The 24,368-nt window shown below is 55.0% G+C and overlaps 1 protein-coding gene across 2 annotated transcripts in view; it reads left to right on the forward strand.

Moving 5' to 3' along the window:
* The window catches only part of FAM193A (family with sequence similarity 193 member A), a 98,863-nt gene extending 79,676 nt beyond the window's left edge, over positions 1–19,187 (forward strand). For both annotated transcript variants that reach the window (XM_056133042.1, XM_056133044.1), the window contains exons 14-21: positions 5,107–5,305; positions 6,071–6,343; positions 7,175–7,457; positions 7,602–7,785; positions 8,634–8,864; positions 10,338–11,166; positions 15,984–16,065; positions 18,487–19,187. In XM_056133042.1, the coding sequence (XP_055989017.1) occupies positions 5,107–5,305; positions 6,071–6,343; positions 7,175–7,457; positions 7,602–7,785; positions 8,634–8,864; positions 10,338–11,166; positions 15,984–16,065; positions 18,487–18,580 (2,175 nt within the window). In that variant the 3' untranslated portion in view covers positions 18,581–19,187. The remainder of the gene's footprint in view (positions 1–5,106; positions 5,306–6,070; positions 6,344–7,174; positions 7,458–7,601; positions 7,786–8,633; positions 8,865–10,337; positions 11,167–15,983; positions 16,066–18,486) is intronic.
* The last annotated feature ends 5,181 nt before the right edge of the window (positions 19,188–24,368 follow it).

The raw sequence follows: 24,368 nt of genomic DNA on the forward strand, positions 1-24,368 counted from the left end.
AGGCCTGGACACCGGGCCTTCACTGCCCTGCCTCGCTATCTCTGCCTCGCTCATGGGTGCCTTTCCTCCGCCTCCGTGCTCCCGCCCTCTTCTGCCTTGCTCTTGCCCTCTCCTGCCATACTCCCCTCTTCTCCTGTGCTCCTGCGCTCTGTTGGCTTGCTCCTTCCCCCACTGCTGTACTCCGCCTTCTGCTGCTGGTGCTCCTGCTGAGAGTTCCCCCTCTTGTCACTCCTTGCCCTTCTGGGCTCAGGTCTGTAAGCTGAAGATGGTGATTCTGGCTCTCGGTTAGCGGCAGCCTGGAGTGTCTCCATTGTTGGCTCAACTTCAGTCTCTTTTGGGAAGTGGGACAAGTGAGCAGCTGGTGTCCTCCCTTTCTTTTGGGGGTTCTGTTTTGTATGGTGCTGGACGTGCAGTCCCGGCCTCGCCATGCAAAGCTATATCCCAGGCCTCAAAAAAGTCTCTCTGTTTCAGGTAGGTGTCATGTTGATTTACTTAGTTCTTATTCCTAATATACTTTTTGAAATAGTATCTGCCTTTTGTTTAGCCTGTTCAAACTCAGAATGATCCTCAATGCTTTCTTGTATTCACAGCAACATTGTAACTTTCCGATTCTTTTCCAGATGCTTCTTTCTGTGCTTCTGGTTCTCATTGCGCTTTGATTCCATTTTCTCTTCCCTTATAATATATCTGATACACTTTTTGAAGTCAGACTTGCCCTAGAGCTTACAGTAGTCATATTACTCCCCACCGACGTGACCCCCTGGTGCCTCTTGAGGACTGAATGAATCATTCCCTCCGTGACCTGTCTTCACTCACCCAGTGCAGCGTTAGTGTTCTCTAAGCGGCTATCTTTAGGTCAGTTAATACTAAGAAAAGTAGTCTTTGACTCTGGCTCTTCCCCCAGGTTTGTCCTCTCCTCACTAGAGCCAAGTCTCTAACCTGGATTCTTTCCCTTCTGCCTGTCTGTCTGAGGAAGTCTGTTTCTCCTTCCCTAAGGAAGGATGCTTTTGTTGGATTCAGAATCTGAGTTGCGCCCCACCCTCTCCCGTCACCACTTTAAACATAGTTACTGTCTTCCCTTGTCTCCCCAGATCTAATTCGATGTCCTCTGTAATTTTTCTTGTTCTGTAGGTACCAGAAATACCTCAACATGTTCAAGATTTTCTTTTGTCTTTGGTTTTTCTGGGCTGAGAATGTTAAGCCCGTTGATTTGAGTGTTTATTCAACTTGATATTCTCCTCTTTGCTGAATGTTTGGGGCATATTCTGCCATGTGACTTCAACTCCGTCTCCTCTCTAATCTCTGCAGCCAGTTACATATCTTGAGTCATTTGGATTTGCCCATGGCTCTCAGATGTTTTGTCGTTTGTCCCTGGCCTGATTGTCCGCCAGCTTCTCTGTTCTCCCACACCTCCTGGCCGCCCACATTCCGCCTCTGCATCCCTTCCCGTCTCCCCTTGTGAGTGTTCCTGGTCTGGTCTGGTGAGCTTGTTTAGGGTCTGTCTTTGGTAAGTGAGTGTCCAGTTTGTCCAACCCGCTAGCTAAGTTTGTGTATTTCAACCATAATTCTTCTGAGCTTTACTTACCTTTCAGCTACACAAAAATTGTCACATCTTCTCATTTCTTGATGTGCTTTTCATCTGTTTGTTTTGGAAACAGTTTGTTAGCTAGGCAGCAGTCTTGGAGATTGTGGAGCCCCAAGGCCCTCCGTGGAGACACTTCTCGGCAGGTTTCTATTTGCCGGTGCTGACACTCTGGGCCCTTCAGGCCCGCTGCCTCCCCTGAGCCTGTGACCCCTCCCAGCCCTGCTGGGATCCCTGGCATTTCCTCACAGGACTTGCTCTCAGTGCAGCTCTGTGCCAGGCAGGACTCTTCCCATAGTGCTCTGCTTCCAATCCAATGTCTTTTCCACCCATCAAGGAAAACTGCCAAGAAACAGGGCAGTTGTTATCCCCACAGGAAAGGGACGATGAGGAAGGCAGAGTGACCTTGACTTCTCTGCCTGTGGCTGTGCCTCGATTGCTTATTAATCCTTATATCTGAAAGTTGAGTCGAGAGAAATATGACACGTGTGCATCTACAGGCCAGCGTTTGAGGCAGAAGAGGAGCAATAGGGGGATCCCAGCTCTCAGCTGTGTCATCCTGCAGCATTTAGTTCGGGCTGAGAGAGCCGGGCCGGAGCCAGGCAGTGCTTGGGCCTTGCCCCCATGCAGGCCTGGGCAGGAAGCAGAGAAGCCGCTTGCATGACTCTCCTCCCGGCGCAGATGGGCCCAGGAGACAGGCCACGTCTTCAGCTTCCTTTTGTATGGCAGGGCTTGTGTTCCAAACAGAAATCATGCTTTCATATGAGTCACTTTGGTCTCGGGGTGAACAACATCCACAGCTTTGTTCCTGGGCTGGACTTCATTTCCGGCAGAACTCAGTATTCCAGTGGATGCTCATCGCCCATGTGCAGCTGGTGGCGTTTCTTAATCGGGGTGATGCGGGGGCAGGGAGTGGGCTGCTGGACACGGGAGGAGTCCCAGAAGCTGTTGGGATTTAGTCTGTGTCTCTGGGAAAGGATTCAGGCAGGTAACGGCCGTCAGCACCGTGCTCCTGTCCCTTGGACCTGTGCTACCCACATCTGTCCCAGAAAGCTGGCGGAGCTTCGAGAGCTCTGAGGGCTGAGAGGCACCCAGACTGTCCAGAACGGCAGCTTCATTGTCGCTTCCCTGGGTGTTGAGCTCAGCTCTGGTTAGCATTTATTGAGCATCCTGTATGTGCCAGGTCCTGTGTTAAAGGTAAAGGCCCTCCCGTTGATCATCGATTTGCTCGAGCGGGCCCAGTAACGTCTCCATTGTAGACTTTGTTGTTACTGTGTCTGGCATATCGAATACTCTCGGTAGCTTGCCGGGCTCTCCGAGAGGGGCGGAGGAATCGAACTCGGGTCGGCCATGTTGGCTGCGTGCAAGGCAGACGCCCTACCCGCTGTGCTATCGCTCCAGCCCCCAGGTCCTGTGTTAATTGCTAGAAAACAAAAATTATTTAAATCCCATCCTGTTTTCAGGAATCTTGTTTTCAGTCAAGAGGGCTTAAAATATAATTTAGGAAAAAAAAAATCTTTGCATACAGGAGGCCCAAGTTTGATTTCAAGTATGGCCCAGAAACCAAAAAATAAAGCAAAGAACAATCGGTACCATTGTTAGAGAGATTGATAATCTCCCCTCTCCGAACCACACAGAGTCCAACCAGTAATGCAAAACACAAGTGGAGTTTATTCAAGCCAGCTAGCTGGGGTCAGGCTCTTGGGCACGCAGGCCAAAGCAAGACCCTGAACAAGGGAGATGCTTCAATTTTCATAGTCAGTGTGTGCGTCATAGCCCACGCTTACAGTTTCAAAGGGAGATATAAGTAAAAATACAAGTTTCAACCTAGTTTCAAACAGCACAATCAGCTGTTACAAACAAGTTGTCTTATCCTGATAATTTCCCGGCCATTCTAGCAGCTTTTCCCTCCTCCCCTGCTCCCGTCCGGGTGGTTTCTGGGAACGAGGGCCGAGCTATCAGCCTGGGGGGAAGAAGCAGAATTCTGAGAACCCAGGCCGAGTTATCAACCCAGATGTTCTTCTTTGGCAGATGGCCTGGGGGGTGGGGGGGGGGCACAACCCTGAGAAAGCCAAACTGTTGAGAACCACAATCCATCCAGAAAAACAACGTGTGGGCCAGGGAAACGCAACAAGAGGCATGGAGCAGGGACTTCAGGAATGGAGTCTGTCAGGTCTCATTCCATACCCAACACCATGAGGTCCCTCCCTAGAAACCACAGAGGAGACAGTAGACTACACAGGCAAACCACAAAAAAGCCACGCTCCCCGCTCATGCGCCTGCTGTGAGCCTTGCCTCCCTCCCAGCCGCCTTTCGTGGGGGCTCTCCTGGGCATCGCGGATCTCTGCTGCTCCCGTGGTGTGGAAACGCATCCCGGGATGGGCTCATTATCGTTTTGCTATCCGCAGGCTCCCTGCTGGAGTAACTGGGACCCCCGCAGCCTGCTGTTCCAGGCCCCCACATCCTTTCCACACCGACCTTGGGCCCCTGGGCTCCCTCTCCCCCAGCCCCGGGAGGATGCTGGGCTCAGCACCTGTCATTGTCTTGTGTCTCACCACAGCCCCGACAGGTCAGTGCGGACACATTCGGGGAGAAACTGAGGTCCAGAAAGTGCAGGTGATTTGCCCTCAGTCGCACGGCTAGAAGGGGGGCTGGCCTGGAGCCCGAGCTCACACTTGTGCCCAGCCCTCAGGCGCCAGCCGCTGCCCGCTCTCCCTATCTCTGTGCCTTCCCCTCACTGGCCACCTCCCGTGTCCCACATGGGTGGCACCACTGCCCCTCTCCACCCCTAGTGTCCTGTCCATAGGCATCTCCTGGAAGCCCCCCACCTCCTTGACTCACTGCTAGGACCCCTGCGGAAAGACACTGAGCTGTGCATGCCCTAGGCGGCCTCCTTGTGACGCCTCCAGGACAGGAGAGGAGAGGCAGGGAGTAAGTACCCTGAGGGCACAGATAAGTCTGGCTGAGCTATGGTAAGTGTTCAGGGGGAGCATTGGGATTTTAGAGCCGGTGGCTGGAAGGTGCACCTGCAGCTCAGTCTGGGTCTGGGTGCTCAGGGCTTGAGGCCTGAGGGGGACTCTAGGTCAGGGCTCTGTGGCAGCAAGGATGCGCCCAGATCAGAGCAGTGAGGAGGCTGTCCCACGGGGCCGCTGGGCAAGGGGGGCCGAAGGCTGCCAGCCCAGCACAGAGCCATGCTGCCGTCGGCCTCCGCACTGGACAGAGGTGAGGCCTTCCCAGTGGAGGCCATGGCCGATATCTGGGAAGATAATTCAGTGTCGGGCGCACAGGCCACCAGGGAACACGTCGGGAGAAGCGTCAGGTGTGCCGAGGCCTCTGCGCCTGTGAGCGGGTGCCGAGGCCTGACCTGCTCTTGGGCCGCCTTGGCGCCAGCCCTGCCTGTCACGGGGCCTCTGCACAGCGAGGGAGCAGCGCCTCCCGGTCCCTGCCGTGACCGCCTGTCTCTAGTTTGGCTCCCTCGGCCGACAGATTGCCTCGATATGTGATCAGAGCGTTTCTCTTTGTAGGCTTTACCGCCAGCACCTGCTCAGAGTCACACAAATAAGCATCAGGTATTCAGTGCATCTCTTCAAGACCATATTTATCCAAGCTGTTTTGGGAATACTCCAGAGTGGAATAGTTCTAAATTTATAAGTCTTTGGGGATCAGAAGTGATGAATGATAAGAACTGGAGTTCTGGCACTTTCCTGCCAGATACAATTTCTGGTAAGGAACTTGTTAAAACTTTCTTCAAGGTTTGCAATGGTCTGAGTCAAGTAGGCTGCTGTCTCTGTTAGACTCCCGAGACACCCCCCCCCCCCCCCCCGGGCCCTTCTCTGGCGGGAGGCCCCTGGGCCATCCATTCTCCCTCCTTTCCTGCCCTGGCACTCATGCTTTACCTTTGCTTCCCCAGCAGTGGTGACAGCCAGCCCTCAGCCCGGGCACAGGGTAGCTAGCGGGCACGGTCGCCTGGGCGCTGTGGCTTCCATTCCTTTCCTATTTCTGTGCCCACCCCACATGGGCTCTGTCCTTTAACTAGCATCTTCCTCCCAGCTGCCTCCGAGGTGGCAGGGCCATCTTGCTCCTGAAGAGGGGCTGGTGCCCACACCTCACCTCTGTCTTCATGTGGCAGCGCCCCTGGAGGCCCTCTTCCCACCCTGAGCCCTGTGTCTACTCAGAATGGCAGGCTGGACTCAATGTCTGGGCTGCGAAGGCTGCTAGCCGTGTGACCCTGGGCAAGTTACTTAGCCTCTCTGAGCCTCACTTTCTTCATCTTTAGGCTGGGAGTGTAACAGTCTCAGCCTCAGAAGTCACTGTCAGGCATTTACCACAAGAGCTTTTAGAAGGCACCTGGCGCAGGACTTGGCACATGGTGCGTGGTCAGTGAAGTCGCCCAGCTAAGGCCCCATCGGGAGTGTGTAGTCGGCAGCATGCACTGTGGGTGTGCAGTCTTGGGTCCGGGAAGTCTGACTGTCCCCTCCTTCCCTGAAGGGACTGACCTCCTGGGGCCAGTGCTCTCCGGGGCCCGAGCAGACACCCTGCCCCAGCCGGCCGCCAGCGAAGTAGCTCCAGCCACGGACAGTACAGAGAAGAAGAACACGGCAAAAAAGAAGTGTCTGTATGATTTCCAGGATGCTTTTATGGAAGCCAACAAAGTGGTCATGGCCACCTCTTCGGCCACCTCCTCTGTGTCCTGCACTGCCACCACAGTGCAGTCCAGCAACAGTCAGTTCAAGGTGTCGTCCAAGAGGCCGCCTGCCGTAGGTAAGGCTGGGGTCGCCTGCCTCTGCTCTCGGCCTAGCCAGAGATACAGTGTAGTGGACCCTGACAGCGCTCAGGTACTGGGCCGGAGAGAGCCTTCTACATGGCCAGCCTGGAAGTGGTCCCAGAGCGCAGAGCCAGGAGTAATCCCTGAGCACTGCTGGGTGTGGGCCTGCTCTGAGGAGTGTGTCCGTATCGCGTTTGCTCCCTGTGCACTTGACCGCTGCTCGGGGACCATGCCTGCACTGCAGCCCTCAGGCTGGGTGCCCGCCGTTCTGCAGCGAGAAAAGAACGTCTCTCCAGCACATGGCCTGTTGGGGATGAGAAGGGGGTGGGGAGGTGAGTGTGCAGTCTCCCTGGGGTAGCCCTTAACCGACCAGCAGCTCTCAGGGGAGATCAAGTTAGATGGCCAGGGTGGGCAGGCCATGCTCCCCAGCACCCCCAAGCAGAGGTCTCCCTGGCACTGTAGCCAGACCTGCCAGCATCTGTACATTCACGGCAGAATATCCAGCTAAGCCTCATCCTGAAATAACCTGGCCTCTAGCAGCCGCCCTCAGCTCAGCCCTGCGTGGGCACTGCGAAAGGCAAAAGCTGGCCCTTGTTGGGCCAGACCCACGGCCACAGAGGGCACGGCATGTGGGGGTGCCAGAGCCTGTGCTCAGGGGCCACTGGGCGTCACCCAGAACTGGGGTCCGTATAGCTCTTCCACAACACACAGCCAGACACGTGTGAAGGGCAGCCGTGGGACAGAATCTTGCACTGGGGAAGGGGTCGGCCCAAGTTCTACAGACTGCCCACCAGCCCTGGGCAGTGACCCCTTGTCTCTGCGTGCAGGGGATGTCTTCCATGGCCTGAGCAAGGAAGACCACAGACTCGCCGTGCCTGTTGCTCCGAGGAGCAGCCCCACCGGCCTGGCCCCGCTGCCCACTCTCGCGCCCACTGCCCTCGCTCCAGCCTCTCCGTCTCACCTGGCCGGCCTCACGGCACCTTCCTTCCCCAAAGCGGCGACCACAGCTCCAGGCTTTGTGGAACCACGCAAAAGCTTCTGCCCCACTCCTGTGGCCCCCCCACCCCCCACCACAGACAGCTCCGTGAGCGCGCCGCCCAGCGTCTGCAGGTGAGCAGGATCTTGCGGGCCCCTGAGCTGCTGAGAGCTCTTTAAGTTCTGGGGGTGACATGAGCACATTCGTCAGGGGCTTCTGACTGACTGGGGCCCGGGGCAGCGGGGCCTTGGTCACCAAGCCTGTGTGTGTTTTTGCAGCGACCCCGACTGTGAAGGACACCGATGTGAGAATGGCGTCTATGACCCACAGCAGGACGATGGGGACGAGAGCGCCGACGAGGACAGCTGCTCTGAGCACAGCTCCAGCACCTCTACCTCCACCACCCAGAAGGAGGGCAAGTACTGCGACTGCTGCTACTGCGAGTTCTTCGGGCACGGCGGGGTAAGTGGCACGACCTTGGCTGCAGCCTGCTTTGGTCCCCAAGATGTGATCGCCCTGCGCAGGGGAGCTCCCCGACCCCCACCCCTTGCGTTCACCTCCTTCGCCGCTGCCCAGGGTGGATGTTCAGCAGCAAATCTTTGTCTGGACGAGCAGATGTCAGGGGCCGATGGCCGCTCCTCCTGCCCTGCTTGTTTCATTGTGCGGAGCATCAGCACTGGGATGGGGTGCAGGAAAGGGAAGCTGCGAAGGGTGATGCGCTGCTCTAAGCACACCTGGCAGTACAGACCCTGGTTTGGTCCCCGGTGTTTGACCCCCAGCCACTGCCAAGGGTGACCCAAACCCAAGAAAATGCCCACTTAGGGTTGGAGAGAGCCCAGCAGTCTGGGAGGCCTGCTTGGTGCAGGAGAGCCAGGTCAGATCCTTGGCACCCACATTGCCGAGAGCGAACCCCAGCATGAGCGGGAAGTGCACCCTGAGCATCGCTGGGGATGACTGGGAAGCAGAGTAGATGCCCCCTGGTCGTGAATACCCAGAGCTTTCATGGCTCTGAGCTGGGGTAAAGGGCGTCAGGCTTTCTTGTCCGGCCATTGATGGTTCCAGGTATTAAGGATCAGTTTTTGTTCAGACATACAGTCTCCGTTTATTACATTCCAGTCATTCAAACTGGGATGGAGAGATAGTACAGGGGTTGAGGCACTCGCCTTGCATGCAACTGACCCCAGTTTGGCTTCCTAGCATCACCAGGAGCAATTCCCGAGCACAGCCAGATGGCGGTAACCCTCCTCCAGCCCCCCAAACAAAAATCATTGAAAGTGAAACTTACTTTTGTCCTCGTTTACATATTTCAGCCTCCAGCGGCGCCAACAAGTAGAAATTATGCAGAAATGAGGGAGAAACTTCGCTTGCGGCTGACCAAGCGGAAAGAGGAGCAGCCCAAGAAGGCGGAGCCTCTGTCGGAGCGGGAGAGCGTGGTTGACCACCGCAGGGTGGAGGACCTGCTGCAGTTCATCAACAGCTCCGATGCCAAGCCCGTGAGCAGCTCGCGCGCCGCTAAGCGGGCCCGGCACAAGCAGAGGAAGGTGAGGCAACCGCACGCAGGGCTGGCATCCTTCAGCTCTGTCTGAAGCGGAAGGAGCAGCAGGTGTGGTATTGGTGGAATGGAAGAGTGAAGGGTTCCCTGCGCACAGACACCTCGGACTGCCCCCTCCTAGCAGGCCAGGGGGGCAGGGTGCTTTCCCCTCTTGGTTAGCATGGACATGGTGGGCTTAGATTGGTGCTGGGATTTCAGTCCTACACCCCCAGTTCTCCTGGAGAATCTTCCAGAGCCCTTAAATCAGAGTAGTTCCAAGGGTCTTCGTGGTTCACCACCCGAAGATTCCGGGCTCCAAGCCCCAGACCCTAGGTCTACCCTGGCACAGGGCAGAGAAGGACGCTTGCTTGGGGGGGGGTCCCTGCGGTCACTGTGGAGAATGGCCTTCACTTGCGATTTCTGGCACTGCAAGGATATTGAGAGTGAGATCATGCTGGCAGATAAACCGTCGAGAGCTTTGTGGACACTCACCCTCCAGTGGGCCTGGACTGACGGACAGGGAGAAGCTGGCTGTGCCATGTCTCTGGGGTTCCCACCACCAGCACTCATGGGGCACTTGGGATGGGGGCGGGACCCGGGGCCTGCCGTGCACGCACGCAGGTCTTACACATGTCGAGTGGGTGGCGAGGCGGGAACGGGTCAGGGCGCGCTCTCTTCACAGAGGTCCTGGGCCCACCAGGGAAAAGCCCGGAGCAGGAGGCTTTTGGGTTCCTCCTTTAGCTTATTTTAGACCATTTTTAAAGAACATATCCTTGTTACATACTCCGGGCTCTCTGTTTGGGAGCCACACCTGACAGTGCTCAGGGCATACTCCTGGCTCTGTGCTCAGGGGTCACACCTGGCGGGGCTCAGGTATGTGGTGCTGGAAATTGAAGCAGGGTGAGCCACATGCCAGAGCACTGCCCTCCCCGCTGGTGCTGTTGACCCGGTCCCCACTGTTTTCAGCACAGCGATAGTGAATATTTTAGGAAGCCATTTGCCTTGCCTGTCACAGTGGGAGAAATGCCTTGGGAGTTAGGAGTGTCTGCTCAGGTGGGGAAGGAAGGTGTGGCTTTCTTCCAGCCCCTGGGGTGGGCCTGCAGTTGCTCCCTCCCCACCTGGAACGTAGTGACCGGTGGGTACTTCTGGCCAAGTTATAGCCGTGTGACTGCCACAGAGCGCACTGTGCCCACTCGGCAGACTGCTGCGGCTGGAACGCCTCATTCTCTGCCTCACCCACCTTTCAAGGAAGTTTATACTGAACATTCCCCCGTCCCCAACACAGAAATAACTCCGTGCTTTCCTCAGATCATTTCCAAATATTCTGTACAGAGAATTTAGCGTAGGGTGTTGTATACTTTGGCCTATCGCAGCCTCTTTAGAGTTTATTGTCTGTCAGGTGCTTCATTCTTCCCCTTTCCTTGCTCCTCTGCGTCTCTGGACTGCTGACTCTTATTCTAAGTCACCTTTTCTCTCATGGCAGCTGGAGGAGAAAGCACGCCTGGAAGCCGAGGCCAGGGCCCGGGAGCACCTGCTGCAGCGGCAGCGGCAGGAGGAGGAGGAAGAGGAGGAGGAGGAGGAGGAGCGGCTACAGGAGGAGCTGCAGCGGCTGCAGAAGCTGAGGGCTGCGAAGAAGAAGAAGAAGGAGAGGCCAGGCAAAGACTGTTCCAAGCTGGCTCTCCTTGCTAGGAATTTCCAGACGACACCGGATCCAGTCGTGAACTCTGACAGCATCCCGAATGGCTCCCTGGAGCAGCCCAAAGAACCGGAAACCTCGTCCCACCCCCCTTGCAGACATACGGACCACACAGAGCCCAGGCCCGGGCCTGGGGCTGAGGGGGACACTGTAGACCTCAGAGACTCCAAGCTTCTGCTGCCCAAGGGGGTCAACGGGAAGCAGCCCGAGCCGCTGTCCTTTCTCCTGGACATCATGCAGCACCACAAAGAGGGGGCTGGCAGGCAGAAATTAAAGCAGTTCAGTAAGACAGGCAGTGAGCTGGGGAGGAAGCCCCCAGAACCCTCTAGAGCCACCGAGGGCCAGCCCCGGCCCCGGCCCCACGCTGAGCCCAAGCCCAAAGCTGACCTGACTTCCCCAGCAGAGCAGAGACGAGAGGAGAGGAAAATCAGCAGTAACAGTAGTAACAGGAAGCAGCTGAACCACGTGAAGGAAGAAAGGGCAGCAGTCCCCCCGGAGCCCGCAAGCCCCAGCGACCACCCACGGGACAAGCTGGTGCTGGCAGACTCCCCTCAGCCCAAGGGCAAGAACAAGAAAAGCAGAAAGAAGAAAGGAGACCGAGCCAGCAGTTCACTTGGTAAATGCAGGGTCTCCTCTGCCCTGTGGGGCCTCATCACCGCCCTGTTACTCTAACGTAGCTGCGATCATTGTAGGGTTACCAGAAAAGCTACAGAAAGAGGACCAAGGTTTTCTTTGTGTTGGGTTCCCTGAAGCTGACCGGAGACGGCGTCTCGTTTCTCCCTCTTAGTGTCTCAGCCTAGGAGGGTTCCTGCAGACTCGATGGCCTGGCCCGGGCAGGATGCTTGTAGAGTAGGCCCAAAGGACAGGGCTCCGGGCCAATGCAGGTCTCTGCTCTTCCCCCATGCAGGACCGCGCTTTTCCGCCCCCCGTCACCTTCAGGCTGGGCAGCGAGGTCTGCTGCAGCCGAGCCTGTCTCTGGCCTTTCTCGGGCGCCCTTTGCAGGCTCCTTTGACAACCTGGAATGGTCATGATTGTGCTGGTCTCCGCTCTGTCGTTTCCTGCTTGGGGTCTCCTCGAAGAAGAGCTTTCCTCTCCCCCACATGTTCCCATCCTTGGTCGGTTACTGTGTGTCGGTTGCAGTCTTGCTTTGTGACCGAAGCACTGCTCTGCTGTGTGCTTGTGCCGCAGCCTGGTCTTTGGCAGTCCTGAGTCCTCACGCAGCCTCTCCGCCCCCAAGCCCTTGCTCCTTTCTGGCTCGAGTGTACGGGTGCAGACGGGGCCGGGATTGGTTCCCAGTGGTTTCCTCAGGGTGCACGTGCATTTTATTGTTGGGGATGGGGCTGGCTCCTGGTGATAATGTCGGCCCGCAGAGGCCAGCATTTCCGTGCTGAGGTCCAGGGATGTTGCAGTGCCTGCTTACTACCTCCTTGGCCCCACGTTTTTCTCACTGCCGGAAGCTCCGCCTCCCTGCTTTCAGCAAGGCACAGCCAGAGGCAGGTAGGAAGGTCAGGGTGGCGGGCTCCCAGACCTCTGCAGTGAGATGCCTCCCTCCCGTCCCCCAGGGGGGGACCTGTGCTCACACAGGGAGGCAGCCAGGCCATTGCTGGACCACTCGCGGGACAGTCTGGAGCAGGCTCCCGTGGCAGTCTTAGCTGCTGTGTGCGTCAGAGCATGCCCTCCACCTCAGCGCCCTGTCTGGAGGGTCCCCAGCTCTCAGTGGCAAAGGCAGGAAGGCAAAAGCAAACCCCAGTCAAGGACGTTTCGCTCAGCAGGGTCTCTGCGCCCTGAGGTTGCTGGCATCTCCTGAGCTGTGCTGGTCTGATGCTTTAAGGGAGTAGCTCCTTGAGATTCTCTTTCCTCTCTGGAAATTGGTCTCTTTGGTATTTTGTTGCAAATGGTTGGCAAGCTACGTTCTGTACTGAACTGTCCTTTCCCTAGATTTCCTGTCTCATGTACATAGTCCTTCTGTGGGAAGGGTCTGGGGCCAGGTGATGCGGGACTTGAACCGACACCTCCAGCCCGCGGTGCTCTCTCTGCAGCCCCAGAGACAGGCGCTTCAGTTTTTCCAGCAGCTCTTTCCCTCCAGTCACTTCTGGTTTTGTACGCTTGTGCTTCCTTGCTGTTCCATTTCATTTTTGTATTTTTAACCATCAGAACCCTGGCTTATTTATGAGATTTGATTAGTTTCTATTCATGTGTTTCCTTTAAGGGCTTGGGGGACTGGAGAGAGAGAACAGTGGGTAGGGCTTTTGCCTTGTATGTGGTCCACCTGGGTTCCACCCTTGTCACCCTATGTGGCCCCTTGAGCCCTGTCAGAAGTGATTCCTGAGAACAGAGCCAGGAGTCAGCCCTGAGCACCGCCTGGCTCAAAAAACAAAATAGGGGCAGGGGTGTGAGGCCCCACAACCAGCAGTGCTCAGGGGACCATCTGTGGTGCCGGGGGTTTGAACCAAGGTTGGCCGTGTGCACGGCAAGCGTCCTCACTCCTGTACTATCTTTTTCAGGCCCCTTGCATTTTCTTCTCTTTTACTTTGTTGGTCATTTTTTTTCATTTTTTTTTTAACTTTTTGATTTAGAAATTTTCTTCATTTATTTGTATCTTTTTGTTTGTTTTGCTTTTTGGTTCACACCCAGCAATGCACAGGGGTTTCTCCTGGCTCTGCACTCAGGAATTACTCCTTGCGGTGCTCAGGGGACCATATGAGATGCTGAGAATCGAACCCTGGTCAGCCGCATGCAATGCAGACACCCTACCCACTGTGCTATCGCTCCAGCCCCTTGTTTGTTTGTTTGTTTGGGAGCCACACCTGGTGATGCTCAGGGCTCAGTCCTGACTCTGCTCAGGGATCACTCTTTGTGGTGCTTGGAGGATTATATGAGATGCTGGGAATTGGACCCAGGTTGGCTGTGTGCAAGGCAAGCAAACTCCAGCCCCTGTTTTCCTTCCCTTATTTTGTTGTCACCCCTACCGGAGCTCAGGGGCTATTCCAGGCTCTGTGCTCAAGGGTCTGTTTGCAGTTAGGGGCTCCAGGAGGGATCAGCCATGTATACAACCAGTGCCCTAAAAAAAAAAGGTAAAGGCCCTCCCGTTGATCGTCGATTTGCTCGAGCGGGCCCAGTAACGTCTCCATTGGAGACTTTGTTGTTACTGTGTCTGGCATATCCAATACTCTCGGTAGCTTGCCAGGCTCTCCGAGAGGGGCGGAGGAATCGAACTCGGGTCGGCCATGTTGGCCGCGTGTAAGGCGAACGCCCTACCCGCTGCGCTATCGCTCCCCTATTTCCTCCAATTTCTTTTCTTTTTAACGCAACCACTTAAATGGCACTTGGGCATTTGCTCCAGTCATTCATTGGAACAATCGAGGGCTGAGTGCACGCAGGGTAGTCTTTGCATCCTGGTGGCCCAGGTGCAACCCCTGGTCCACAGGGTCCCCTGCACAATGCGGGGAGCAGCCACCAAGCACAGAACCAGGAGTAGCCCCCATGCACCAGCACGTGTGGCCCACAAGTAAAAGCAACAGTAAATGAGTCCGTTTGCATAGCTGGGCCGGACCATGTGCTTTGCATGCGGGAGGACCACGTGTGGTTCTGCTCCCGGAGCCCTGAACACCAGCAGGTGTGACCAAGAACAGAAGGAAGAGAAGTAAATATTTGTAGCTTCTTGCAGTGTTTTCATCATTTCTGAATTCTTTCAGGAATAATTTCCCAGTGGTTTCTGCCCATTTGCTAGGTAGTTTGCTTAGGTAGCTTTTACGTTTCCCCAGCAGTGCTCAGGGATCGCTCCTGGTGGGGCTCAGGGGACCCTTTGGGGTCCCAAGGAGCAGACACAGGTCGGCCACGTGCAAGAAAGTGCCCTCCCAAGGTCCTGACTCTCCAGCCCCCTCTGTACTGTGATGCTTTGGGCTTGAATCCGCCCTGGTCTGCAGTGGGGATTGTCCCCTTCTAGTGGCCAAGACTTGCTTTGTGGGCTGAAGGGACCCCTCTCTGGCGCGGCAGGCAGCCCACACTTGCCTCACACAGTGACGTGTTCTTCATGATGTTTTCTTTGTCCTTTAATTCCGAGGAACTCGGGCTGCGGGAGCCTTTGTGGCTTCGTTCCTGTGCCGAGGTTTCCTACACCCTTGCCCAGCTTTCTGCTGCCCCAGATGTCCTCTGACTCCTGTTGTGGAGCGCCGTCAGCGGGGTATGGGCATGTCAGCCCGGGGACGCCCCCCGTCCCTGGAGTGTGGCTGCGAGTTGGGCTCTGGGAGGGAGATGAGCTTCAGGAAGCTGACTGACTCCGGAGTCTGGCAGTCCCTTTGTTGTCTACCCTCCTCCCGCGCCCGAGATGGGGCCATGGCAGTGGTGAGTGCCCGGGCCACTGGCACTGCGTCTGGTTCAGTTTGGTCTGTCTGCCCTTCCTGCTTCGAAGAGGCTCACTCCAATTCTTCTGGTGTCAGTGAGCATGGAGCCAGCACAGAGACCTGCCTCCTCACACCCGCTTTTTTCTCTCAGCCCGCTGCCCCACATCAGTCCCCCAAGTTGGTGCCCTGCAGCTGCCAGGAACTTAGGCTGGGCACGGAGGTCAGCCTGCAGGATGACTGCCATGAGGAGAGATCATTCAGGCTGGACCGAGCTGGAATCGAGGGCCCGGGAGCCTGTTTAGAGGGGGGTGTGCTCCAGGTGGTCACCAAGACCTTCCCTGACATGAGAGCCGGGGGAGGGCAAGGGTTCATGAGGGTCATGTGTAAAAAAGCAGGTTTGCCACCAGTGCTATGCATGAAGGCGGCAGATGGAGGGAGGACATGCAGGTGTGAGGGTGTTGGGTCCTGGAAACCACAGGAATAGGGGAGAAATACCAGACCTGGGGAACTGGAGCTGGCCTTGCTGGCCAGGGGGCTCAGGGAGGTCTTCAGAGTGAGGCTGTGCCCTGGTGCCAGAGCCTGACGGGCCAAAGGAGTCAGCAGATCTATTCAGCTCTGGGGCTCAGAGTGCGCTGGGAGGGAGATGAGCTTCAGGAAGCTCATCTTCCCCTGAGGCTGCACACGGAGCAGGGTTAGCACCAGTCCTCTGCGCCCCTCCTCTGGCTTCACTTGGGAGGGTGAACATGCCTGGTTCTGGGGACCAGGGCTCTGCCCAGGGCCCTCCCCCCCACCCCCTCCCCCACCCCCCATCTCCACACTGAGCCGCAACTCCTCCCCTCGGCCATTCAAATCTCAGATTTGAGCTGTGTTGTTGTTTAGGGGTCACACCCAGCAGTGCTTAGGGCGGACTCCTGGTAGGGCTCTGGGAGTCAGACCCAGGTCAGCTGCATGCAGGGCGACTCCCTCCTGCTCAGATCCTGCTAGAGAAACAGTTGTGTGGGGGAAGTTGTTGAAGCTGGGTAAGACCCAGTGGTGCACGTGTTCTGGGAAGAAAGCCTGCTGCTTCCACTCGCCTCTTCTCTGTTCACAGACGACGTCTTCCTGCCGAAGGATATCGATCTGGAAAGTGTGGACATGGATGAGACCGAGAGGGAAGTGGAGTATTTCAAAAGGTGAGTGCTGCCACTGTCTCTGATGGGGCAGCGACATCACGGGCCAACACCGTGGCCTCGGGCCTCCCCTGCCCTCCACACCTTCACCTCCTGCTACAGCCCCTCACTCATTTTCTTCCCCACGCTCGTGTGTGCACAGCTGGTCTCTAGCAGGTGGGGAGCACCTGGAGCACTTGTATGTCAGGTCCCTGAGTCTGCACATCTAGGGGAGCTGTTCCTTGATGTCCAAGTCGCTTAACAGCCCAACCTACCCAACTGTGTTTGGGGACAGGCCGCATATGGGCAGACTCAACAGCTCAGCCTGTGGTGTGTCCTATGTCCGATGCTCTGTATGGTTGTCCTGCTGTGGTGCACGATATGCCCACCCAGGTGTCTGCTAGCACAGACTTGGCTGCCAGGGGTCTGCGACACAGATACAGAGTGCTGACTCTGCGCGGGTCCAACTCACTCCTGGCTTCAAGTGGTACAGAACTAAGGGATCGTGAAACTCAGTGGAAGAAATCAAGGAGCTGCATGCTGTGGTACTCTCTAGGGCTTTCCCCAAAGTCTCGAATGCTTGAGTTAGTTACCAAATCCCAGAAGACTACTAAGTTCAGGTTTTTCATTTGAAAAATTAAGAAAACAGGACCTGGGGCTGGAGTGATAGCACAGCGGGTAGGGCGTTTGCCTTGCACGCAGCCAACCCGGGTTCGATTCCCAGCATCCCATATGGTCCCCTGAGCACTGCCAGGAGTAATCCCTGAGTGCAGAGCCAGGAGTAACCCCTGAGCATCACCGGGAGTGACCCAAAAAGCAAAAAAAAGGAAGAAAGGAAAGAAAAGAAACCAGGACCAGAGAATTAGTACAGCAGAAAGGGGCACTTGACTCGCACACAGCCAACCTGGGTTTAATCCCTGGTGTCTCATTGGGTCCCCTGAGCACCTCCAGGAATAATCTGAATGCAAAGCCAGGAGTAACCCCTCATCATTGTCGCATGTGGGGACCACCCCCACACACACAAACACCAAAAAAAAAGAGAGAAATTAGGAAAACAGGACAGGAGCAGTAGTACAGCAGGTAAGGTGCTTTGTTCGCCTTGCACACGGCTGACCTGGGCTTAAACCTTCAGCACCCCATTGGTCCCCTAAGTCCCTGAAAGCAGCCAGGAATAAGCCCTAAAGACTGCAAGATGTTGCCAAAATTTTTTTCCTGATTTTTTAAAATTATGAAACAAAAGCCCCAAAAAATGAAAAATTGAATAAATATATGTGAAACAGTGAAAAGGGAAACAAAAATACAGAAGCTCGGCAAAGCCGAAAATTGTTTGCAAGCTTACGAAAGAGGGGCCGAGGCAGTAGTACCATGGGGTAGGGCACCTGCCTTGCATGCAGCCGACCCAAGTTCAGTCCCCCGCGTGCATGTACTCCCTGAAGCCCTCCAGGAGTGAGCCATGAGCACTGCCAGGTGTGGCCCGAAACTGCAACAACCAAAGGCAGTAGCTGTGTCTTCTGAGAAAACCACATTCTGACATTTCTAGAGAACTTCTCAAACTTCCGGGAACAGATTATGTTGTCTTGAACAAAATCTCCCAGAAAACAGAGTGCCCTCCATGTTTCGTTTTATGAAACAAGTGAAATTTTCATGCCAAAATCTGCCCCCAAAAGTACTGGGAGAAAAGGGAAGGTTACTGATTTGAAGATCAGAAGCAAAAATCAACAAAATATTAGCATTAAAAATGAGGGCCTGAGAGATAGCACGGCAGGGTGGGTACTTGCCTTGCGCATGACCTACACAGGTTTGATCCCTGCATCCCATGTGGTCCCCTTTGCATCAGCAAGAGTGCAGAGTACAGAGCCAGGAGTAAGCCCTGAGCACAGCCCAGTGTGGCCCAAAAACAAACCAAAAACTGCAGCAGGTTTATTGTTTCGGTTCTTGCTTGAGGGGGCCCGTGGGTGGGGTGTCCTGGAGCTTCTGCCTGCAGAGCAGGCAGCCTAGCAAGAGCTTCCCCGGCCCTGCAGTCCAGCCCGCCAGTTGGTCAGCCCGCCAGTTTCTGAGGACATGTGCAAGTTCACCCATGGGCGAGGTGACAGTGCTCATTTCCAAGTCTAATCTGCATTTTTCTGCTACCCAAATGACCGCTAAGAAGATGGGAATTTCAAAAACGAAGCCAGTTAAAGGTTTTTCAGAGGAAAGGTTTTCCGGCTTCGTTTCCTGTCAGAGTTGGCTGTGGTTATCTGAGGCGCAGCAGACATAGCAGGTGCTTTTTCAGGCAGCTGAGGGTGGAAGGGCTGCCGGGCTGGGCCGGGGGCAGAGCTTGACGGGGAGAGAAACTGCTCGTCTGCTGCTGCTGGATCAAGGTCCTGCCCGTGACAGCCCTGAGACGGCCTCAGCGTGGCCGTGTCAGTGTTTCCTTCCATCACGTTTGACTTTCTGTCTTTGCAGGTTCTGCTTGGACTCCGCGAGACAGACCCGACAAAGACTGTCTATCAATTGGTCCAATTTTAGCTTGAAAAAAGCCACGTTTGCTGCCCACTGAGTGAGGACCACAGGAGAGGGACTTGAGGGTGGAGGGCCAGGCCCCAGGCGTGTGCGGGTGGACTCGCCCAGCCCTGTCGTTGGCCCCGCGCCGTCAGCTCGTGTGCGTGTAGTCTGTGCGTGAGATTTCTTCGGTGTAGCTCTGTGCTGTAGGCCCGGGGCAGCAGCCTGCTCGTTCTTCCAGCACGCGGCCCCCGAGCCTGGGCACCATCCACGCGGCCGTCGCTCTGCACTCGCCCTGTCCCATCATCTGTCCCTGCCAGGGTGTTGCTGTCACTCAGCTCTCGTGTGCCCCGCGTCCCCCGAGGCGGGCCAGCAGGGCAGGTGCGCTTCCGTTCTCCTCCACAATCTACTGTTCAGAATGTCCACATTGCGCTGTTTGTGTCTGACTCCCCCCCCCCCCCCCCGACTTGTAGCCAGCTTGTGTAAGACCCCTGCAGAAAGAGAAAGTTCAAAAACAGAAGCCCCAAGTACTCACCATCGAGTCTGTCAGAGTGTCCGACTGGATTAACACGGAGGCCTGCCTGGCTACTTTTTTAACATATTGTTAAGTAATATTAAAATCATGTCTTTCTTTTTGAAAGATGGAATACATTAGTACAGCAGAAGATCTGGTGTGGCTGCTCTCTGCTGGGTGAAGCTGGGGTGGTTGGGGAGCGGGGGGGGGGGGGGGGGGGACCAGGGCGTCACCCTGAGCCTTTCCTGATTGCCCCAAGGAAGTGCCTTAGGGTTCCTGTGACCTCACCATCCTCCACAGAGCAGTTTGTCCGTGTCCTGTATTCCCTGTGCCACGCAGATGCTGACAGGATCTGTGCACTGCATTCAGACCTCTGGGTTGAGGAGGGCAGAGCCCCATGGGGCCTAGTCATCCAGAGCCCATTTGGGTGGGGCCATGGGTGGAAACCGGCCAGGGCGAGCAGTCCACCAGAGGGGGTGTCACTGGGACCGCTGGAAGCCCTGCCTGGCAAGGCTGCTGCGGGCTACTCTGGTGTCTACTCCTCGTCACTTCATCACTCCCACTGCCCTGTGCCCCCGGGGGGGCTGTCCTGTGTGTGCTGTGAGGAGTTGGGGTGCTGGCCAAGGAGCAGGTAGGAGAAGGTGCCTGGACACTCGAGGCTGAGCCCGGCATAGGACAGAACTTGTGATGGCTGTTCATGGACAGACCTCGTTGAATGGGGCTGGAGTGAGAGTCCAATGGGGAGGGCATTTGCCTTGCACACAGCTGGGATCCCATATGATTATCTGAGCACCGCCAGGAGTGATTCCTGAGTGCAGGGCCAGGCATAAGCCCTGAGCATTGCCAGATGTGATGTGACCCCAAGACGAAAGTGGAACAAATGACCTACATGGCCATGGGGAGCCGGTGCGGAAAGTGTGGGTCTCAGCCAGACTGGGAAGGGGTGGGGCACCCTCACACTGACCCTCCTCGACCCAGGGAAGCCAGTTCTGAGAAAGGAGGAAGGTGGGTGTCGGGGGCCCAGAGCTGGGGTACCGGGCGCTGCTGACCAGCTTTGTTGTTCCAAGTGGTTACATGTGGCAGAGGGAGCCCTGCCACTCCTCTCTGGCCAGGGTCCACACACCAGCTCATGGAGCCTCCACTCCTTTGTCCCTTCACACCACACAGTCGCTGAGACAACTGCAGGGTTCCAGCTGCAATGTGGGTGTGGTACACGTGTTGAGGACACCCGGTCCCCTCGTACCGCTTTCCTCTCGGCACCTCACTTTGCACAGATGAAAGGAAGCAGCCAGGTCCCAAAACTCAGCGTGTGGTGGAGGGCTCTGAGCCTCCAGAGTAGCCAGGCATGACCTGGGGATCTGAGTGCAGGGCCCCAATGTCAGCTGCAGTGCACCCCCTTCCGCAGTGCACACAGGGACAGCCACAGATGGGTGTTATTTCCCTCACGCACACTGCCACCAGTTGGCTCCCAAGTTTGGGAAATGCTTTTTAAAAAGTGAGGGGACCTGGAGTGATAGCACAGCAGGTAGGGTGTTTGCCTTTCACTGAGGCCACCCAGGTTCGATCCCCGGCATCCCATATGGTCCCCTGAGCACCTCCAGAAATAATTCCTGAGTGCAGAGCCAGGACTAACCCCTGAGCCTCGCCAAGTGTGACCCAAAAAGCAAAAAGAAAACCAAAGTGAGGAGCCTAGATGCAGAGCACTCGCATGTGTGAGGCCCTGGGTTTGATTCCCAGCACCACTGCCCTGAGCATATCCTGGCACAACTGAAAGTTCAAAAAGAAAAAAAAAATGAGGGGAAAAAAAAGGCACCTGAGAGGCTTGCAGGTCATGATCTCGTGGATTTGCTGAGTGGAGGAGGGAACAAGACCAAGAGTTACGGCCCCAAAACAAATACTTTCTATGTGGAAACAACCAAGAACAGCACATCCACTGCCCAGCAGAGTAGGAGCACTGCGCCGAGGCACACCATGCAATGGCAGCACCAGGAGGTCCCTGGGAACCTCTAGGCGGAGTGAGGAAAGTGTCAGGCTCCACTTCTGTGCCTTGGGCATTAGACCGTCAGCGCTCCCCTGTGGGACTGGGGAACACTCACGTTGGAAATGTCGCCAACAGCTTCAGACGGAGGGCCAGAGGAATAATACAGGGCTTACAGTGCTGGCCTTGCATGCAGCAGACCCAGGTTCGGTCCCAGCAGCCCCCATATTGTCCCCTGAACACCTCTGGGTGTGACCCAGAAACAACAGGCAATGTAAAATTACCGCGTGCTCCTGCACTGTCACTGTCGTCCCATTGTTCGTTGATTTGCTCATGTGGGCACCAGTAACATCTCCATTGTGAGACTTGTTACTGTTTTTGGCATATTGAATACTTCACAGGGAGCTTGCCAGGCTTTGCCATCTGGGCGGGATACTATCAGTAGCTTGCCGGGCTCTCCGAGAGGGGCAGAAAAATCAAACCCAGGTTGGCTGCATGCAGGGCAAACACCCTACCCACTTTGCTATCGCTCCAGCCCAACTGATCCATAAGTAGTCTAAAATGATACTAAATGAGAAGGATGCTGAGTTGACTTCCTTCGTCGGACTCCCAAGATTGGCAAAAAAGAAACGAGTTTGGGGTGCTTGGGGGTTTTTTTTGTTTTGTTTTCTCTTCGGGTAAAATTATGGAACGCTTCACGAATTTACCCCATGATCCTAGGTAAAAAAAAAATAATCCACGTTGCCAAAATGACTGTCCTACCCAAAGAGGGTCTTTTGCACCCCAGTCAAAACACTGATAAAACAGGCTCGCTGAGGGGCCAGAGCAATAGTACAGCTGGTACAGGCTCACCTTGCACGTGGCCAATTCGGGCCCATCCCTGAGACCACAAACCTTGGAGTAAGCCCTGAGCATCACTGGGTGCGACCCAGGGGAAAAAAATGGGATGGGGCGCTGCTGGTACTGGGAAGCACACCAAAGACATGTTGTGAAGCTACATGAGATCCCAGACCCTTACGTGTCTTTTCCTTGGGAGTCTTCAAGCCTTGTAGCCAGTCTCATGAGTATGTGACTGAATGCTTTCCCCATAAGATAAGTGAGCTGTGTCTAGTCTTGCAGTTTTTACCCCACAGTGAGTAGGAGTTTCTAACTAGGAAAAACAAAATGTATCCCAAATTGGAAAGGAAGAAAGAAAACCGTTCATGTCTGCAGGTGGGAACTTGTTTAAAGGAACCCACTAAAGCAATCAGAGTCAAGTTAGGCCAGGGTGCAAGATGCAGCATCTGTATCCAGGGTATATCCGACTCCAGAAGGCAGCTGATTAAGTCACAAAAAACAGGGTGGAGGGGAGTCGGATTGCAATTTGATCTCTTCTCCATTTCTCCCCTCTTTCCCAACCCAACCCCAAATCTGCATGCCACTAATGGGCACATGTCCAGGCAAGATGGAGATTTAATTTGACTTCTTTATTTCATTGGGCATTTGTTCCTGAATCTTGATTAAACTTCACCCCCCCCCCCCTTTTGGGTCACACCTAGCGATGCTCAGGGTTTACTCCTGACTGCACTAAGGAACTACTACTATGGGATGCTAGATTTGGAACCCAAGTGAGCTGCGTACAAGAGAAAGGCCCTCCCCACTCTGGCCCCAATCTTGATTAAGCTTGGGCACCATCTACTGGCCGCAGAAATACTGAATGGGTTGGAGAGAGGGTGCAGTGGGCGGTGCAGTGGGCAGGACCCTGGTCTTGCATACACCAATGGGTTTCATCTTCCTCCAGATGGTCCACCAGGAGTGATCCCTGAGCACAGTTATGATTAAGGCACTACCAGAGTGACTCAAAAATTAAAAAATACTAAGTGTTACCATTGCCTGTCCATCTCCGTACTGTGGTGGTCGGCTATATTCTCTTGGGAAAAAAACAGCAAGAGCCCCTCTCCCACCATCCACAGATAGCTATGCTGGAAAGAAATGGCAGAAGAGGGGCTGGAGTGATAGCACAGCGGGTAGGGCATTTGCCTTGTACGCAGCCCGACCCAGGTTCGATCCCCAGCATGCCATATGGTCCCCTGAGCACAGCCAGGAGTAGTTCCTGAGTGCATGAACCAGGAGTAACCCCTGAGCATCACCAGGTGTGACCCAAAAGAAAAAAAAAAGGACAGAAGAAACACCAAGAGACCCTATAGCATGACGAGGTAGCCCACAGCCACAGACACATACACCAAAAGCTGAATTGAATATAGATCAACACCAAGCATTTTCTGTTGCTTTTGTTTTGGGGCCACACTGTCAGTACTCAGGAGTTACACTATTCAACAAATTAAAGCCCTCAAATAATCCAGAATAGGGACCAGAGCGATAGTACAGCAGACAGGCCATTTGCCTTGCACGCAGCTGACCCAGGTTCAATCCCTGGCATCCCTTTCCCTTATGGTCCCACAAATACAGGGGTTCCTGAGTGCAGAGTCAGGAGTTCCTGAGCATTGCCAGTTGTGACCCCCCCAAAAAAAGAAAGCCAATAAAAAAAACCACCCAACCACCAACATTTTGTGATTATAAACAGATCTGCGAATCAACACCATCCTTCCCCTGGCTGCATCTGGACATCAATACCGATCTAGAACTCATGAGTGTCAAGGACCAATGCTACTCAGCTCATCCAAGGCAAGAAAAAACACTTCTTGGCTTCAAAACCTGCCACGAGGTTTAAATAGTACAGGGGAGGAGGAGCCTGCCTTGCATGCCAAGATCATTCTTGGGGCAGCTGCGGTAGCTAAGCACTGTCAGGTGTGGCCCAAATACAAAAAATAAAAAGGAAAAGAAAAAGTCTTAGTAAAAAAAAATCACTAGAGGGCAGGAGAGTTCAGTGGGCTGAATGTATGCTTTTTATGTGGGAGGCCCAGTATCAGTCCCAAGAACTGTGGGGTGTAACCCCCAAGCTGCCTAGAATAGAATCTCCAACCGACCCCACCCCCATCCAAGCAAAACCAAATATGGCCCAAAAGATAAAAGAAAATTTACTACAAAGCAGTAATCGAGACTGCTGCAGGGACCAGAACAACAGTACGGCAGGTAGGGCCCTTGCCTTGCACACAGCTGACCCGGTGCCCAGAGCCCCAGAAGCCCAGGCACAAAGCCAGCTCCAGAATTTCTATCGAATTTCTATTGCACGTAGCCAACATGGCCAACATGGTAATTTCTATTGAATTTGCTTGGGGCTGCTTTTAGCAGAGCTCACATCTTATTCTTGGTTCTGTGCTCAGGAGACCATATGCATTGCTGGGAACTGAACCAGGGTCAGCTGTGTGCAAGGTAAGTGCCTTAACCATGATCCCACGTACCGCTGTGTAGTTT

Source organism: Sorex fumeus, unplaced genomic scaffold, assembly GCF_029834395.1.
Source record: "Sorex fumeus unplaced genomic scaffold, SorFum_2.1 ptg000095l, whole genome shotgun sequence".
In the NCBI taxonomy this organism is placed as follows: Eukaryota; Metazoa; Chordata; class Mammalia; order Eulipotyphla; family Soricidae; genus Sorex; species Sorex fumeus.